Source organism: Monodon monoceros, unplaced genomic scaffold (genome assembly GCF_005190385.1).
Source record: "Monodon monoceros isolate NGI ecotype Baffin Bay Population unplaced genomic scaffold, NGI_Narwhal_1 Super_Scaffold_9, whole genome shotgun sequence".
Taxonomy (NCBI): domain Eukaryota; kingdom Metazoa; phylum Chordata; class Mammalia; order Artiodactyla; family Monodontidae; genus Monodon; species Monodon monoceros.
In genome coordinates, this window is record NW_021703786.1 from 9,763,022 (window position 1) to 9,782,699 (window position 19,678).

Below are 19,678 nucleotides of genomic sequence, written 5' to 3' on the forward strand. Positions count from 1 at the left end.
TACATCATTTTTAGAACTAACCAACAACAATGCCCATTTTGTTTTGACATGTAAGGTACAAAAACAACATAAAGAAAAATGACCATCACTCTAATGTCTGCACTTTAAAAATGAAAAAACTACAGAAAAAGGGGGTGAAATCCCAACATAATAAAAATTTAGCATGTGTTATCAGGAGGAAAACGTCTCCTGAAATTCCTTGCTTTCAAAAGGGAATTTAAGAACTGCAGTACTGCTAAACTGTCTATAATCTCCTCTCTGAGATGCCTTCTCTTAGCTTTATGGAAAAATATGAAGAAAGCTGTGAAAACAATAATGCTGAGAGAAAATAATATATTTTGATAATATTACTCTTCAACTGTTTGATCTTTTACAAATGACAAATCCTTAACTGACTGGCACTTTGCACCCTTCAGCAAAAATATATTGAAAGGTATTCATTCAGTCAACAAAACATCCGTTTTGTTCCCTTAGACAAGGGCAGAGATGACCTTAATTTCTGTGCACAGTATGCCCAAAGCCTAGCACAGAACCTGGTATGTGGTATGCTTATTAGAGAAGGAAGAAGAGGAAGAAAAAAGGAACTCAAAAGAATGCTCTCTGAAGGTGTATAAAGACTATAAATTCTTCCAAATTTTTCTAATACAGCTAGTTCTCTGGCCAACCTAGCTGCCCAATGTGCACACTAAATCTCGCTCCATAAACTGTATGGTGAAATTCAAGTTAAGAAAAATATTTAACACAAAAAGCAAGGCCCTCAAAGAACCTATACTACCATTTAGTTATATGACAAAATAGTCACACCTAAGAAGGTAAGTAATTATTTCTGAAGTAAAATTTCTTGCAAATGGCTGAAAACATGAATATCTCATAGCTTTCTAAACTTTTTTTAAAATTTTAAATACTCTTTTATGATTTTTATTTTAAAAAATATTTATTTATTTATTATTTATTTCTTTTGTCTGCACCGGGTCTTAGTTGCGGCACATGGCATCTATGTTACGGCCATGGTATCTTTGTCGCAGCATGCAGACTCTTAGTTGCGTCATGCAAACTCTTAGTTACAGCGTGCATGCGGGATCTAGTTCCCCAATCAGGGATCGAACCCAGGCCCCCTGCAATGGCAGCGTGGAGTCTTACCGCTGGACCACCAGGGAAGTCCCAATACTTTTTTAAATGACAGTTTTCACCCAGGACTTATTTCAAACTCAAAGATCATGGATCACTAGTTAAATATACATGAATAATAACTGTTCTTATAAAAATAATAGGGCCAGGGACTTCCCTGGTGGCGCAGTGGTTAAGAATCCGTCTACCGGGCTTCCCTGGTGGCGCAGTGGTTGAGAGTCTGCCTGCCGATGCAGGGGACACGGGTTCGTGCCCCGGTCTGGGAAGATACCACATGCCGCGGAGTGGCTAGGCCCGTGAGCCGTGGCCGCTGGGCCTGCACATCCGGAGCCTGTGCTCCACAACGGGAGAGGCCCGCGTACTGCAAAAAAAAAAAAAAAAAAAAGAAAGAAAAAAAAGAATCCACCTACCAATGCAGGGGACACGGGTTTGACCCCTGGTCTTGGAAGATCCCACATGCCACAGAGCAACTAAGCCCATGCACCACAACTACTAAGCCTGCACTCTAGAGCCCACGAGCCACAACTACTGAGCCCGTGTACCACAACTACTGAAGCCTGTACACCTAGAACCCATGCTCCGCAACAAGAGAAGCCACCGCAATGAGAAGCCTGTGCACTGCAACAAGGAGTAGCCTCCGCTCGCCGTAACTAGAGAAAGCCCACAAGCAGCAACGAAGATCCAACGCAGCCAAAAACAAATTAATTAATTAATTAAAAAAATACTTCTAAATAAATAATAGGGCCAGGGACTTCCCTGGTGGTCCAATAGTTAAGAATCTGTCTTCCAATGCAGGGGATGCGGGTTTGATCCCTGGTTGGGGAACTAAGATCCCACATGCTGGGGGGCAACTAAGCCCATGTGACACAACTAGAGAGCCCGCGCGCCACAACTAGACAGCCTGCGTGCCGCAACTAGAAAGCCTGCACACAGCAACTACAGAGCCAACGCGCTCTGGAGCCTGTGCACCACAATGAAAGATCCTGCATGCTGCAACTAAGAGTCAATGCAGCCAAACACAAATAAAAATAAATATTAAAAAAATTATAATAGGGCTAAAGCACAAAATATCATCTAAGCAGAAAACAAAGGTCCCAAACTGTTTTGAGTTGCAGAATTTCTCCCCAGGATTCTATTTACCAATATATTTTTTCAGTCTATCTTAAAACTTCCTCCAGAAAAAATACATATGTTGAATTGATTAGGTATTACAAAAGGATGTGTGTTCAAGCAGAAGCATTTTAGCTTCTTTAACTTCTTAGGGATATAGCCAGAAGAACTGCAAAGATGCACTCAAACAAGTACTTGTACACACATGTTCATAACAGCACTATCCACAAAACCAAAAGGTGGAAACAACTCAAATATCCATCAATGGATGAACAGATAAAAAACTGTGGTACATACATATAATGGAATATTATTCAACCATAAAAAGTAATGAAGTACTGACACATACTACAATGTGGCTATACTTTTAAAACATTATGCTATGCAAAAGAAGCCAGAAACAAAAGGTCACATATTTTATGACTGCAGTTATATGAAATACCCATAACAGGTATAGATTGAGATGGAAAGCAGACTGGTGGTTGCTAGGGGCTTGGAGACAGAGGGGTGGGGAGGAACTGCTTAAAGAATATGCAGTTTGGGGGATTTCCCTGGCGGTCCAGCAATTAAGACTCCGCCCTTCCAATGCAGGGGACACGGACTAGATCCCTGGTTGGGGAACTAAGAGCCCACAGGCCATGCTGTGCAGCCCAAAAAAAAGAAAAAGAATATGCAGTTTTCATCTGGGGTGAAGACAATACATTTGGAACTAGACAGAAGTGGTAGTTGCATAATATTGTGATGTAATAAATCCCACTGAATTGTTAACATCTATATGGTTAATTTTATGTCATATGAATGTCAAATCAATTAAATAAGGGTTGTTTTCTGTAGGAACCATAATCTCGCTCTATAAAATTCCCTATACTTAAAAATCTAAATTGGTCATCTGTCAAGGAGAAACTGCAATGCTCCAAAAAACAAAGTGTCATCTAATGTCAACGAATATCTTCTCTGATTCTGGTGGGTACAACCATTCTGATATTATCAAGGCCAAGATTCACATACGTTGTTATCCAGCACTTCAATTCAAAAATAAAACAAAGTGAGAGAGTGGCATGGACATATATACACTACCAAATATAAAACCAATAGCTAGTGGGAAGCAGCCACGTAGCACAGGGAGATCAGCTCGGGGCTTTGTGACCACCTAGAGGGGTGGGATAGGGAGGGTGGGAGGGAGACGCAAGAAGGGGGAGATATGGGGATATATGTAGATGTATAGCTGATTCACTTTGTTATACAGCAGAAACTAACACACCACTGTAAAGCAATTATACTCCAATGAAGATGTTAAAAAACAAAAACAAAAAAAGACAAAAATAAGCACACATCTGCACTAAGAAACAAGGACAAAACTTTTCATCTCTTCATTATACATAATAGCTCCACATCAGAAACCACCCAAATATACATCAACAGTAGGAGAAAGGATAAATAAGTAAAAATATATTTGTACAATGGAATATGTAAGAGCAATGGAAATAAATGAATTAAACCTACATAAAAATACATGAATTAATCTCACAAACATGTTAAAGAAGTTGAATATATGAATATCTACACACTCTGTTTTTTTAAAAAAGTGAACAGTTCACTTTTTTAAAAAGTAAGGAAGTGATTACCCTAAAAGTTAGAATCACAGCTTGCTTTTATGGAAAAGGGGCACAAAAGAGTTGTAGTAATGTAGTAATGTTTCCTTTATTGGTTGGAGTGATGGTTACACAACTATTTGCTCTAGATAAAATGCTGACTAATACGTGGGTTTTTTAGAAATCCCCCAAAGATGTATTGGGTTGGCCAAAAAGTTCGTTCGGGTTTTTCCATAACATCTTACTAAAACCCAAATAAACTTTTTGGCCAACCCAATATTTTAAAATAAAATGCAAATGCTGCTCTAAAATACATACGACTCAAGATTATTCCTCTCCAACAATAAATATTTCTTAATGAACTACAGCACTGATTCTGGTTAAAGCCAGAGTTTTCTGGAAAAGATCTATAGATATGAGATCCGATCTCCAAATTTATGAAAATAGTCTTGAACATCATATTCCATATGACATCATATGACATCAAGTAATTCTTATATACTGAAAAAGTTAGGGAGTTAGCTGAGCGTGGCAAGTGAGCTGAAGAGATCTGGTTCTTCCCCTGGGGCCAAGGAGAGTGGTGTGGCCTCTGCTAGGGTGGGGGAAGGGGGCAGTCATTGGGGAAGAAGGAGAGAACTTATCAAAAAATAGAAGGCAGAATTCTCAGCACAACGGGAATGTTGAAGCCTGGGGACTGCTGTTTCCATATTCGCTTACTCACACACTCCTCCATCCATCCATCCATCCATCCATCCATCCATCCATCCATCCATCCGTTCATTCATTCAACAGATCTCCATTTACTCTGTGCCTGGCAGGCACTGTAATAAGTTCTGTTCATACAGAATGGGCATTTAATAGAACTAATAGCCTGGTGGCAGAGACATATTTAAAACATAATCACACAAATAAATATTTAATTTAAAGTTGAAAAAAAAAGTTAGGGAGTTAATGTAGCATGGTAATGGTCACCATTACTATATTAACTTCAATTTATTAAATTATTTAATAAATTAAGAATGTTCCCGGGCTTCCCTGGTGGCGCAGTGGTTAATGACAATGCACGAGACATGGGTTCGATCCCTGGTCCGGGAAGATCCCACATGCCGCGGAGCAACTATGCCCGTGCACCAGAACTACTGAGCCTGTGATCTAGAGCCCGTGAGCCACAACTACTGAGCCCGCACAACACAACTACTGAAGCTCGCGCACCTGGAGCCTGTGCTCTGCAATGAGAGGCCACCGCGATGAGAAGCCTGTGCACCACAACGAAGAGAAGCCCCCACTCGCCGCAACTAGAGAAAGCCCAGGCGCAGCAACGAAGACCCAACGCAGCCGAAAATAAATAAACAAAATAAATAAATTTAAAAAAAAAAGAAGGTCCCCAAATGAGCCCAAGATCTTATCTTCATATGAATGAATTAGAAAAATGGGTTAATTTTATTCCAGATCTCGAAAATGAAAGATAAAGGGAAGAAGAACTGTTGGGAATAGTGGAGAGAGAGAAAACTGGGTTTACCGTGCAGAGGAGATCCAGAAGGGCTGCTGGATAGACCTGGAACAGGGCTACAGCGACCTCCTTGCTTAGACGTCAGTTCCTGTTCAATCTCTTCCAGCCCAGCACTCTTCTGGAAACGGCTCATACGATTTACCACTCGTGGTGACATATGTGTTCGAACACAAGGCTGGCCACCATAAGGGTTGATTGGGAAAACGTGGGAAGTCCCCCGGAGTGTACTGACCACAACCCAGCGACAGTCATGGCTGAAGCATATGTCTTGTACCTAGAAATGAAACAAGGAAAAACAAAAAAAAAGATTGAAACTATTTGGATTTACCTAAGAATATCACAAACATATTACTAAATATGAACAGAAATGCCTGCCTGGGGACTTCCCTGGTGGCGCAGTGGTTAAGAATCTGCCAAAAAAGACCCAAAGCAGCCAAAACTAACTAACTGAATAATAATAATAAATAATATAATTAATTAATGATTTTAAAAAAGGAAATGCCTGCCTGGTTACCAAATTTACCTAACACCAGATTATATTTTCAAAATGTTTCTTCTAAAGATTAGATTCATGGTGAATACTGATCAAAACTCCACATAAGGGATTTGATAAGATTTACAAGAGGGAATTCTGTCCCTTGCTGTATACAGTGCCAAGTCAGAAAATAGGACCTAGGTGGTTTCACCCTATAGAGCTATATTTAAAAAAAAAAAAAAAAAAGATATATGGACAATGTTCATTTATTTAAAGAAATTTACCTTCCAAAAAAGCATAGAAGAGTAAAAATTAAAACATACATTATACAAAGCAGGTGAAGTTATTAATCCAATCATTCACTCAATGAATACTCACTGGGTACCCTGCTAATAAACACTAGGAACAAAGAGGTGGATAAGAAATCATCCTTGGGCTCACAGCCTACCAGGAAGAAAAGACATAAGAAATTTGCAAAAATATAACATATAAAAATGAAATAACTATTTTACATTTGAGGCACAGTGGTAACAAAAAGGAAGGAAAATATGAACTCTGCTTCTGAGAGGTGAAAAGGAGATGTTCAAGAAGGTAGAAGGTTAGGAGTGGCACCAAAAACACATGATCTGAATAGCTCTGGGTTCTGGAACTGAGTTTTGAAGTAGGATATATTTATAAAGAAAGGAGCGATGGACATTCTAATTTAGATATATGCAGATATTCTACTTTTGATATAGATGCATAGACATAAGATGGAAATGATGAGCAAGTAGTTCAGTATGTCAGAAACAACATGAGAGTGAGCAAAAGCCAGCGCAAGAGGTGTCTGGATTTTATTTAAGAAATAAAATAAGGAGTCAAGATTTCAATTCTGGAAGGATGATTGTGGGAGTGAATGCAGGGGAATGGATTTGCAGTGGAGATGAGGGTAACTGAAGGAAAGTTAAGTAGAAGTTTCTTCAACAGACACAGATATAGGACCCTAAAGAGAGGTGGGAAGAGAAAATGTCTCAAAACACCCAAATGACAATCCAAATGTCCATCAACAGATGAATGGAGAAGAAAGATGTGGCATGTATATATATACAACAGAATATTTCAGCCATGAGAAAAATGGATATCCTCCTAACTGTGACAGCATGGATGGACCTTGAACACATAATGCTAAACGTGGTAAGTCAGACAGAGAAATAACTTTACAGTATCACTTATATGTGAAATCTAAGAAAAGCAAACCTGTAAAAAACAGAGTAAAATGGTGGTTATCAGGGGATGTGAGGCGGGGATAAGACTGACAGTGTTTAAGAGTACAAACTTATAACGAGTAGTAAATAAGCCATAGAGATCTAATGCACAGTATACTGATACAGACAATAATATTGTACAGTTATATAATGTGATAAATATGGGTACAATGGCAATCACATTGCAATGTATAAATGTATCAAAGTAACAAGCTGTACATCTTAAATTTACACAATGTTACATGTCAAACTTATTCAATTAAAAAAAACCACTCTGATAACAATGAAAAATAAAAGAAAAAACTTATGTATTTGCAGTGGTTGGCAAACACTACGGGCCATACGGTCTCGCTCAGCTATTTCCCTGCCCTTCCAGTGACAAAGTAGCCATAGAAAATATATGTAAATCAATGAATGCAGCTATGTTTGTAGAAAAAATTTTTACAGAAAAACTGACTGGCCACAAACTTGATCTAGGTAAAGTTAGTCACTAAATTGTATGACATTTATCAGGTACTGAAATACAGAAGTCCCAGTATTTTCAAATTAGCAAACTGAATTTATTACTTTCACCTTGATTATCAATCTAATGATGACAACTTGAACAAAAATGTCTCTGTAGGGCTTCCCTGGCGGCGCAGTGGTTGAGAGTCCGTCTGCCTATGCAGAGGACACGGGTTCGTGTCCCGGTCTGGGAAGATCCCACATGCCGCGGAGCGACTAGGCCCGTGAGCCATGGCCGCTGAGCCTGCACGTCCAGAGCCTGTGCTCCGCAACGTGAGAGGCCACAGCAGTGAGAGGCCCGCGTACCGCAAAGAAAAAAAACAAAAAGTCTCTGTTTACTTTTATACTCAAAAAAGACAGCTAGTGGCGCAGTGTTTGGGAGTCCACCTGCCGATGCAGGGGGTGCAGGTTCGTGCCCCTGTCCGGGAAGATCCCACATGCCGTGAAGCGGCTAGGCCCGTGAGCCATGGCCGCTGAGCCTGCGCGTCCGGAGCCTGTGCTCTGCAACGGGAGAGGCCACAGCAGTGAGAGGCCCGCACAAAAAAAAAAAAAAAAAAAAAAAAAGACAGCTAAGAAAAATTCCATATTGTTCTAACCAAGCCTTTTAAAAAAAAGGCAAATCACAGATACTTAAGAAAGATTTCTATGTCGACTAAATGATAAACTAAAATAATTTTTCATCACGTAAAACAAATGTCAAACCGTGCTTAAAAAAAAATAACCCAGGGCTTCCCTCGTGGCGCAGTGGTTGAGAGTCTGATGCAGGGGACACGGGTTCGTGCCCCGGTCCGGGAAGATCCCGCATGCCACGGAGCGGCTGGGCCCGTGAGCCATGGCCACTGAGCCTGCGTGTCCGGAGCCTGTGCTCCGCAACGGGAGAGGCCACAACAGTGAAAGGCCAGCGTACCGCAAAAAAAATAAATAAATAAAAATAAATAAATAACCCAGACAAAAAAGTATAGTAAAATAAAGATAAGATATTTGTGAGTAGGATTTAAAACTTGTGAGTAAAACTCCTCAAGCAGTCAAAGAAGCCGATTTTCAGTGTATTAAATCTTCAAATAAGCCTAAATTCTGCTTAAAATCTTGACTAATACTTCAGAAATATTCTACAAGCAAAAGCTATAAGTATTCATCAAAGTACAAGAGCCTGGAATCTTTGAAATAAAAAAGAAATTTTAGTCTTACATCAAAACAGGATATTTCATTGCTAGACAACTGACAGACCAAAATTATCAATACATGGATAAACCCCAAACTGAGCCCCATGCCTGCCCATTTCAATTACTGTGACACATCCAAATGACACATTAATGTTATAATTAAAGAATCTCCTGATTCTTTACACTGAGAAATTTAACTCCCAGCAATTCTAGAATTACGAACAAAAAGTCATTCCTCAAGTGCTTTACCTCTCTACTTCACTTACACTAACTTTCAGCTAAACGACTTACAGAAAAGCAGGAGAAAAGGAAGGGGTAGGACAAAGAAAAGTGTAAACAGCAGAAGCAAGTTTTAAGAAACACAGTACCAGACAAATTTAATATTATAGTATCAAATGCATTAACATAAGCCAGAATCAAACATCTAAAGAAAACTATCTTTAGGCTTACTGAGTAACTTATGTTCCATCCACAGCGGAACTAAACCATGTTATCTAAAACCTTTTTCCAAAACACTTATAATCAAGATGACTTCCTGGTCTGTCAATGAAAAGAAGTTTCCTAATTTCATTTTAAGAATACTTCTGATATGAGGTGGTACTAACAAACAGTATCAAGGCAAGAAGACAGAATTCCACCTAAAAGCTTACTTAGAAAACTGCTATTAGAGAAGTGATTCTGCTCTGTGACCTTAAAGACACATCAGGATACATAAACAAGCAGAGAAGAGTTGCTAAAGACATCAGCTGTCAAGAAACTAGAGAAAGTTTAATCCTTTAAATAACATTACAAAGGATAACAAGTTGCCTATCCACAAAATGCAAAATGATACAACTGTTCCTGTTATCAAACAAGTTGGGTGGTTTTTCATACATTATTAAAAATAAGAAAGACTGGGAACCCTCATTAGGACACTCATTATTATCAATTTGGAGCTTTTAAATAAGCAAATGTCAGAATTCTTAACTAATGAGATATAAATAAGAAATACAGAGTGCTTAATTAAATGTTTTGCAAATTTGTATTCGGTTATATAATTTATTGCTCTTTAAATGTATTATTTGGCATATTTATAACATCTCACACTTGCTTCTTATTGTAATGATGTAAAATTTGGCTATGAGAACCAGTTAGGCCTGTAGAAAGCTGAAGCATTTGTTCCTTAAAACATACTGCAGCTATATGCCAGTAATTCTAGTTTATACAAGTATTTTTTTCAGCAATCTAAATCAATTTCATTGATTTACTCATCCAAACAATATTTGGGGCAACCAAAATCTAATATAGCAGACATATATGGAATAATTACGTCCAACATTTTATCAAAACAAACAACCAAAAAAAACAAAAAACCTCGAGTGTATATTTCATTCACAGAACAGGCTGAATTCAAATTACATATAAAACAAGAGTAATTGAGCACTAGAATTAAGTGTTACTACATTTAAGCATCTAAGATACAGAAATGAGCATCACACAAGGCTCCAAATTTATGCCGCAAATTTACCCCCCAATCCCAATTAACTAATAATAGCAATTTTAAAATTCATTGTTATTTTAACATCCTAAAATCTAAAGCAGAGATTCTCTAACTTTTAGTAGACTAAGAAGCACCTGGATTATTTGTAGGAAATACAGATCCTTTGGTCCCACCTTCAGAATTACAATTCAGGAGGTGTTGGGAGGTCTTGGGGGAGACGTGACCAAGAAATCCGCAGTTTTAGAACTCAGATAATGACTCTGATACTGGCCTGAAGTCTGTAATATGGAGCTAGAAAAAAAAAATAAACTTAACCAGAAATAGCAGTCCCCCAGCCCCACACCAAACCTTAGAAATTACAAAAAAGATACTCTTTTTTAAAAATGAAGTAATGGCAATGATTTCCTAGGGTGTGAGTGGGGCAGAAGACTGACTGAAAAGGGCAGGAGGAAACTTTCTGAGATAATGAAAATGTTCTATACCTTGATTTATGGTTGTATAGATGTAACTAGTGGATGGCAAATAGAACACCCAACCTCCAACCTTCACTCCCTCACCTGCCACCACTACAGATACTTCCTATGTGCTTCCCAAAGCCTCTCTTACAGCAGGTGTTGAAAAGTATCCACTTTCTTGACAAAAGGAATTAACATCACTGAAGCTGTCCTTACTCCTTGAATTCACCTTACTGCTTTGAATTCACCTTACTGCTTTGAATTCAGAAATGATGCCCACTGGAGAGGCAATTATAAAGCGATCACAAGAAAAAGAACAAAAAAAGTCACTGAGACACTGTGCCAAAACTGGCAGCAGCCTTCTTGTAAAGTGAGAAAAATAAACCCTGGGTTGTTTTTTTTTTAAACCATTGTTTTTGGTTCTGTAGGCAAATACATGCCTAATGATTCAACTACTAATTCCCTTTCCAACTCTCTTTTAAAAAGAAAGAAAACCCGAAAGCAGAGAGTACTTGGATAAAAAGTCTCAAATCCCAGAGTACTATTCTTTCACAAGCCTGTAAGAATGGCAATCAAAACCATAAAGACAAGTCCCATATCACAAAAACTAACTAGCCAAGGTCCTAGCCTTCAGATGAGGTTATGTTAATGGCAATAAGTTTCCTTGAGAATAAGATGCTTAGAATGGAGATGTGATAAAGACAGATAATCCACACACACCCTCTATCTCATCTGTCTACTCCCTCCCCATATCAATTCTTCAGATTCATTTATTTATCCAATAATGTATTCATGGGAACCCTATTACATGTTTTGCACTCTTCTAGGTGCTAGAAATTTGAAAATGAGCTATCAAATAAACAGCATGCTGAACTCTTGGGCATCTATGCCAGAGAAATGAAAACTATGCTCACGTAACATGCTCATAATATCCCCAAACTAAATAGTCTGGGTGGATGTTTAAACAAACTGTAAAAGTTAGGTTACTTATAAAAGGGTAACATGAGGGAACTGTCCAGTATCTTGACAGCAGTGGTGGATACACAAACTGACACGTGATTAAATTATATACACCTAAACACACACACATACACAAACACACAAACACATCTGGTAAAATCTGAAAAAATCGGTGCACTGCGCCCATGTCAATATGCTGGTTGTCATATACTGTAGTTTTTCAAAATGTTACCATTGGGATAAACTGGGTAAAGTGTACATGGGATCTCTTAGTACAATTTCTTACAAGTGCCTATGAACCTATGATTATTTCAATAAAAATCTAAAAGTACAATTTCTTACAAGTGCCTATGAACCTATGATTATTTCAATAAAAATCCAAACAAAACAAAAAAAAGCAAATGTGACACTTTGTAAACACCACAGAGCCAGCAGTGCTAGTGCAGCCGGCTCCTGCTGCAGCCTGAACTTGAGTGGAGACAAGGATGAGGGATGGCCCAAAATGCCAAGGAGTGCAGTGTGAACCGTGGCAGTGGGGGCAGAAAGGGGCTGTGATGCCTGGACACTCGCTGGAAGCCGGTGAGCAGCACCACTGCTCATCAGGAAATAACTGGCACCAACACTTGGCCAAGTGAGGAAAAACGGCTAACGCTCCTGGCTGCCCCCATAGTATCTACAGACTAGCCTCCCCTGCCACCAGGACAGGGGATAATGAGATCCCCTGGCAGCCGTCACTGGAAAAACTGGCATGTGCACCTTAAACACATTTGTCCATGTTCTTGTGTAGGGGGAAACAGCCCATGCCCTCGTAGGAGGAAAAATACCCTGGAACGAAGCGTAAGCACAGTGCACAGTAGGGAAGAGGAGCTAAGATGACCTTGCGGGTGTACTATTGTTGTCGTTTATGTTGATAAATGTATAACTAGTATTAATGGCTTAATTGATTGTACTTACATGCTTTTAAGTCAGGGGGTATCCTCTGCAGATCGAGGTGACAGTGCGACAAGCCCACAACAGCTCACCTGCTAGGCTTCCAGTTCTTTCCCATGTTATGTAATAGAAACAACAGAATCCCAGTAGGAAAAAGTTGAGGTAGAGACTTAATGGCTGCTGAAGTACACAGCGGTGTTATCCCAGTACAACATCGCCACCTGCCTGATCCAGCAACCAAGTACACTCCCTTTTTTTAGTTGGCAGCTACTAACCTGCTACCAGGTTCTTGTAACTGAACTGACCCATGGAGGCTTTGTGATTTTCCAGACCCACACTGGGATGAGTCAACTCAAATCTGATGATGAGCACGGTGGGAAGGGCCCGACAGGGCTTGCTAGTCAAGTGGGAATGGTATATTCCAGAATATGTTCCAGAATGGCCCTAGGAGCACCTTGTTTTTACCACTACTTTATCACCCACTCTACTGCCTGAAGCAATGCCACTGGTTCTATAAGCCCCTGAATCGCAGAGTTTCCTTTAAATGCCTGATTGATGGTTTGGCTAAAATGAAAAGTGATGGTGTCCGCTGGCCCAGGGCAGCTGCACAGCACCAACAAAAACTGTGGATGGACAAATCTAAGGACCAGTCAACACAGCAGGATAATGGAAAGCTGTCACCTCTACTTTGAGGGGTCACTATAACTGTGGACCAATCATGCCCATTCATTTATGTATTATCTATGGATGTTTCTGCACTACAATGACAGAGGTAATACATGTAGAATGCAGAGTTATCTTACAATCTGGCCTTTTAAAGAAAACTCCTGCTTTAGACAAATACTCCAAAGGACTAGAACTGTTAATATTTATACCGAAACTTGTCATCTGCCGATGGCCTTGCCAATGGTCTGTTTGCCATGAAGTAGACTACATACTGGCAGATTGCAGATGTCCCTGTTTTAGGGCCATGAGCTGTGCAAGCAAATCATGGCTGGTAACTGAAGAATCTGGGTCACTAATGCCCAAGGTAAGAATCCACCCACTGATGAGAATGACTGGAATCAAGCCACTGATCAGGCCTGCTTTTTGCCCTGCCTTGTACAGTGATTTCCATCTAAATCCATCAATTATAAATCTTTGCCCCATCTATTATCCATTGTTTCATATCACTCAAAGTATACACGATGTCATAATTTAAAAGCATAAATATACTACAGGTGCTGGGGTTAGTTGCTGAACTATCTATTAGGACAATATAGTTGACAGGATTGCTCAGATATTTGCCCTTTTTTCCTTATTTGTCCTATCAAATGTTGAGAAAGTGTTATTAAACTCAGTTTTAGGTGCATAGACATTTAAATCCTTCTGATAATTTGACTTGAACATTATGAAATATCTCTGGTAACAGTCTTTGTCTTAACCTCTATTTTACTTGATATTAATATAGTCAAATTTTTAATATTCTTATGTTTATTATTTGCATGACATACCTTTTAACATGCTTTCACTACCATCATATTAAAGATTCAAAGAAAATCTTTAATAGATAACTTGTTCCTTTAGTTTGAAGTTCTTTAGATTGGAATATATTAAAATTTAATATAATTATTTATATGATTCAACTTTGATGTACCATTTAATGTTGTTTTCTGTTTATCCCCTCTGTTTCTTGTGCCTCTGCTCCTCCCTTTCTGCCTACTTTTGAATTAATTGAACATTTTTTAGAATTCCATTTTATATGAAGTTTTGTCTTTTTAGGTGTAGCCCATTGAACCTTGAAATAGTTCCTTGCTCCCACCAAAGCACCAATGGTCCATTATGCTATAGCTATATGCATTACATGTATACAATATAAACCTGAGAAAATGTTAAAATTTCTTACATATAAAAATTATTTTAACATTAAATTTTAACATTCCTACATATTTTAAATGAATTAAAAGAAAGAGAAAAAAGGCTCTCTAATAAGAAATTGATCATTTCTCACATACTTCATTACTTCCAAGATATCTAAGTTTGCTCTGGTATCATTTCCCTGTGCATGATTTCTAGTGTGGATGTGCAAGGTTTATTGCTCACTCCTTCATTCTTAAATGATACTTTTGCTGGATGGAGAATTTTTGATTACCAGTACTTTTTTCTCTCAGTCCTGTAAACATGTTATTCCACTGCCTTCTGACTTCCATAGTTTCTGATGAGAAGTCAACAGTTTGTTCAAATGTTATTTCTCTGTATGCAATGTGTTATTTTCCTCTGGCTACTTTCAAGATTTGCTTTGGTTTTCAGAAAGTTTACTATGACATTTTTGTTAAACTTGTGTTTTGTCATATTCAATATTTTTTTTCAATAAATTTGGAAAGTTTTCCATCTTTATTTCTTCTTCTTTTTTTCTGCCTCATTCTCTCTGTATCCTCTCCTTCTACACAGATTGAGAGGAATTTTGCTCCAGGGTGGATCATATGCAGAGTCTCAACCATAGCTGATTTGTATGATTTTGATGAGGAGATCTGAACTTTGGAGCTGATATTTTAAAGAAATTTTAGAGTTAGAGGAGATGTTGTAATGTGTTGAGATCTTCAGGGATGTTTATATGGAGTAAATACATTTTACACATGAAGTAATCCTGAATTTGAAGGGTCAGAGGGTAGACTGTAGTGAGGTAAAGAGTGGCTCTAAAAAAGACACATCCAGACAGATCCTAATCCCTGGAACCTACATACAGTACATTATAGACCCCAAGAGTGACTATTACCTTATATGACAAAATATGTGATTAATTTCTAGATCTGGAGAAGTTAACCTGGATTATCAGTGTTGACATTAAAAGGAATCACAGGTACCCTTATAAGATACAAGGAGGAAAAGACACAGAGAAGAGGAGGAGGAAATGAGACCATAGAGGCAGATACTGGAGTGACGTAGCCATAAGGCAAGAAATGCTGAGGGTCACCAGAAGCTGGAAAAGGCAAAGAACAGATTCTTTGTTAGAACTCTAGAGGGAGTGCAGCCTCACCAGCACCTTGATTTTGGACCTTTGCCTTCCAGGACTGTGAAAAAATAAATTTCTGTTATTTTAAGGCAATTTGGTTTTGTTCTGTTATTTTAAGGTAATTTGTTATGACAACCACAGGAAAGAAATGTGGAGTAAATCTGTATATCGTCCAGAACAATGTGAATTTAATGTTGTGGACTGCCTGTAACTGAGGTTGCTGGATAAGCTTATGTTAAGATTTTCATAAACTGCCAAACTATCTTCCAGAGTGGCAGCACCATTGTACATTCCCAACAGCACTGTACGGAAGATCGAGTTCCTCCACTCACTGACTTTTTGAGAGTTCCTTAAAATGTGTTGTAGATACCAGACAACTTGTATCTAATCCAAAGGGTTCCTCCTATGTTTTCTTCTAAAAGCTTTATAATTGTAGATTTTATATTTAAATGTGATCCAATTTCAGTTTATTTTTATATATGGGATGAGATATGGATTAACTTTTTTTTTTTTGGCACATCAATACCCAGACAGTCTATTACTACCATTGTTGACTAACTTGTCTCCACTTTGCACCTTTGTCAAAAATCAATTGTACATATGTATGGAAATGTTCCTGAATGTTATTTAGCTTTAATAAGTCTTATTATCAGGTAGTGGTAACCCTCCAACTTTGTTTTTATTTTTCACTATTATTTTGCCCAGTATAAGTCCTATGTACTTCCATATGAATTTGAGAATTAGCTTGTCAATTTCTATCCAAAAAATTTTTTTTTAAATCCTGCTGGGATTTTGATGGAGATTGCAATGAATATATAAATCAGTTTGGACAGAAATGATATTCTAACAATATTAAGTATTCCAGCCCAAGAATATGGTTTAACTCTTTTATTTATTCAGGTCCTTACTCTCAGCAATGTTTTATAGTTTTAGAATATAGTCTTGCACATGGAATAGTCACTATTTTAAAATTTTAACTAATTTTTTTTAAATCACCAATTATTTTTTCCTAGTATGTAGTACCCTGAAGCCTTGTTAAAATCACATATTAGTTCTAACTTTTTTTGTGGTATCCATTAGATTTTCTACATGTCATCTTTAAATAAACATAATTTTACTTCTTCCTTACTAGTATGATGTCGTCCTTCCTGTGGCTGCAGATTTCTCTGCAGATCTCAGGGGTCCTTTCTTTGCAGCTTTCATCTCTCTGGTGCTCTGTCCTGAGAACTCGATGATCTTTGTCTCCCTGGACTCTCATCAACAAAGGGAGTCTACTAGGCTCCATCTGGGTTCCCCCTTCCTGCATCATGGACTCTTTTTTCCTGAACTGATCATCAGCTACTATCAATTAATAATATTAAATAGCTAGATACTTTCCCCCTTGAGTATTAAACATACTAATCATACCATTTTGCAGGACTGCTCTGATAAAGTAAAAGTAACACGTATGCAGAGGTTTCAAAAGCAAGTTTACCATTTATCAAAATTAACATGTTAAGTACAAAAACTACTTGTGTCTGCTTCAGTAAGACTTTACAGAAGTATATTTTTAAAATATTGTAAGGTCTTACTATATACAACTTCATTGATGAAAACTAAGAATATTTTTCTAACTGCATATGTACTTTATGAGGAAAATTACTGTCAGATGCAGAGGATATCCCAAGTCACAGATCACAAAACAAGTTAATTCAACATAATTAGATCCACATATTTGATTTTTTTTCTTGCCTGATGAAAGTGCCCTCAGAATCCTTGGAAGATTCCAGAAGGACATGATTTTAAAATACTCAAAGACAGATAGATCACTTGCCATACAGATTTCAACATCGGTGTTAAATTTTATATATCATTTCAAAATTACTTTCAGTAGAAGTTTATAAAAATTAATTTTATGGTCATTAATTGAGTTTCCTTAGATCTTGATGTTTGATGTTTAAAATTTCCAGTCTCCTAAATTACAGGGTGTGAAATAGAAAAACATAATTTTAATAATGTCTATTTGGTTTTCCTACCTGTTAAACAGGAATAGCATTGTCACTAGCAAACATGATTACCTACAAACATTTGTCCATGTGCAGGGCACTGTTCTACAGATGAGAGACACCAAGAAGCTTAAGCAAGATCTCTATTTCCGGTTGGATATAAAGGTAATTTAAGTGACAAATAATTCTAATGCAAAAGAGGTATCAAAAATAGGTGTAAAATTTTTTTTAAAGGTGTGGGTGCTTAAAATAATTCTAGTAGATTGTAGCTGAGGTACAGCATATCAGTAAGTAGGGAGGGCAGGACAGGGATTAAAAAACCAGAGTTAAGAAATAAAATGTGCCCTGTATTGTACAACACAGGGAATATACCCAGTATTTTTAGTAACTATAAATGGAACATAACCTTCAAAAATTGTGAATCACTGTGTTGTAACATATAATATTGTACATCAACCATATTTCAACGAAAAAGAATTTTTTAAAAAGAAATAAAATGTGCCCAGCAGCATGTAGAAATAGTAAATCTTTACCTAAAATGCTCACCTAATTAAAAACTTCCATGCAAAAGAAACAGAAACAAATGGTTACTAAATAAGAGTAAGCAAGTTCATTGTACCAGAAAGTTAAGGACAATGTCAAAGAATAATGGAGATAGGTCAAAAGTACATAGATGTCAAGCTAATAGGCTCCAACTGGTCAAATCTGGGATATTTTGAGTATTAAAATAATTATTGAATGACTATAACTCATTTAATAAAGAACCTATTCAATCAAATGATAAATGTAAATAAAAGAAGTAATACAAAGCTTGATGAGGAATAGGATATTTACATAGTTTTAACTGACTTCCCTTAACCCACTATCCGCCCAGGGCACAGCATAGAGGCAGCAGACTAAAATGTCCTTCTCCCAATCTTCCCCTGAAAGAAGTACATTTGCATACTTTAAAGACCACTGCCAGCTTCCTATCAGTCTGCATCTAGGTGCTGAGACACACACCACACTAACAAAATGAAATATGATCATCCCAATAGATGCAGAAGAAACATTTGACACAATTCAACATCCATTCATAATAAAAACTCAATAACGTGGGTATAGAGAGAATGTACCTCAACATAATAAAGGCCATATATGACAAGCCCACATCTAACATCATACTCAATGGTGAAAAGCTGAAAGCTTTTGCTTTAAGATGTGGAGCAAGACAAGGGTGTCCATTTGTGATTCTTTTATTAAACACAGTACTGGAAGTACTAGCCAGAGCGCTTAGGCAAGAAAAAAATAAACAAATAAAAGGCATTCAAACTGGAATGGAAGAAATAAAACTGTCTCTATTTGAAGATGACATGATCTTACATATACAAAAACCCTAAACAATACACCAAAAAACTGATAAAACTAATAAACAAATTCAGTAAAACTACGGGATACAAAATCAGTTCTGTTTCTTCACACTAATAACGAACTATCAGAAAGAGAAATTAAGAAAGTAATCCCATTTACAATTGCATCAAAAAGAATAAAATACGTAGGAAAATTTAACCAATGAGGTGAAAGACCTGCACACTACAAACTATAAGACATTGATGAAACAAACTGAAGACACAAAAAAATGAAAAAATAATCCATGCTCATGAATTAGAAGAATACTGTTAAAATGTCCATACTACCCAAAGCAATCTACAGATCCAATGCAATCTCTATCAAAATTCAAATGGCATTTTTCACAGAACTAGAACAAAAAATCCTAGAATTTGTAGGAACTACCAAAGACCCCAAATAACAAAAGTGATCATGACAAAGAAGAACAAAGTTGGACGCATCAAGTTTCTGGATTTCAAACTATATTATAAAGCTAAAGTAATAAAAACATCATGGTATTGGGGTACAAACAGAAGCTAGCAGTACAGCAAAATAAGAAAGTAAAAAAAAGGAGGTATTATTAACAAAGAAAAGACTACAACTATCACTTGTATAGGTATACATTGTTTTAGAGTTCCGACCTAATGTAACAAGAAAAATAAAATTGAAAACAGTCAAAAGTTATCATAATTGTCAGAAAGTATGTTCTACTTATAAAATCCAAGAAAATGTTACAGAAGAAGTATTGGATCTTACAGTAGAGTCTAACAAAGCAGGAAGAT

The 19,678-nt window shown here is 37.3% G+C and overlaps 1 protein-coding gene across 8 annotated transcripts in view; it reads right to left on the reverse strand.

The window, feature by feature from the left end:
- Nucleotides 1–19,678, reverse strand: part of BCAS3 (BCAS3 microtubule associated cell migration factor) — a 578,108-nt gene that overhangs the window by 361,175 nt on the left and 197,255 nt on the right. For all 8 annotated transcript variants that reach the window (XM_029211565.1, XM_029211568.1, XM_029211573.1 and 5 more), the window contains one exon: nt 5,350–5,614. In XM_029211565.1, coding sequence (XP_029067398.1) covers nt 5,350–5,614 — 265 coding nt within the window. The remainder of the gene's footprint in view (nt 1–5,349; nt 5,615–19,678) is intronic.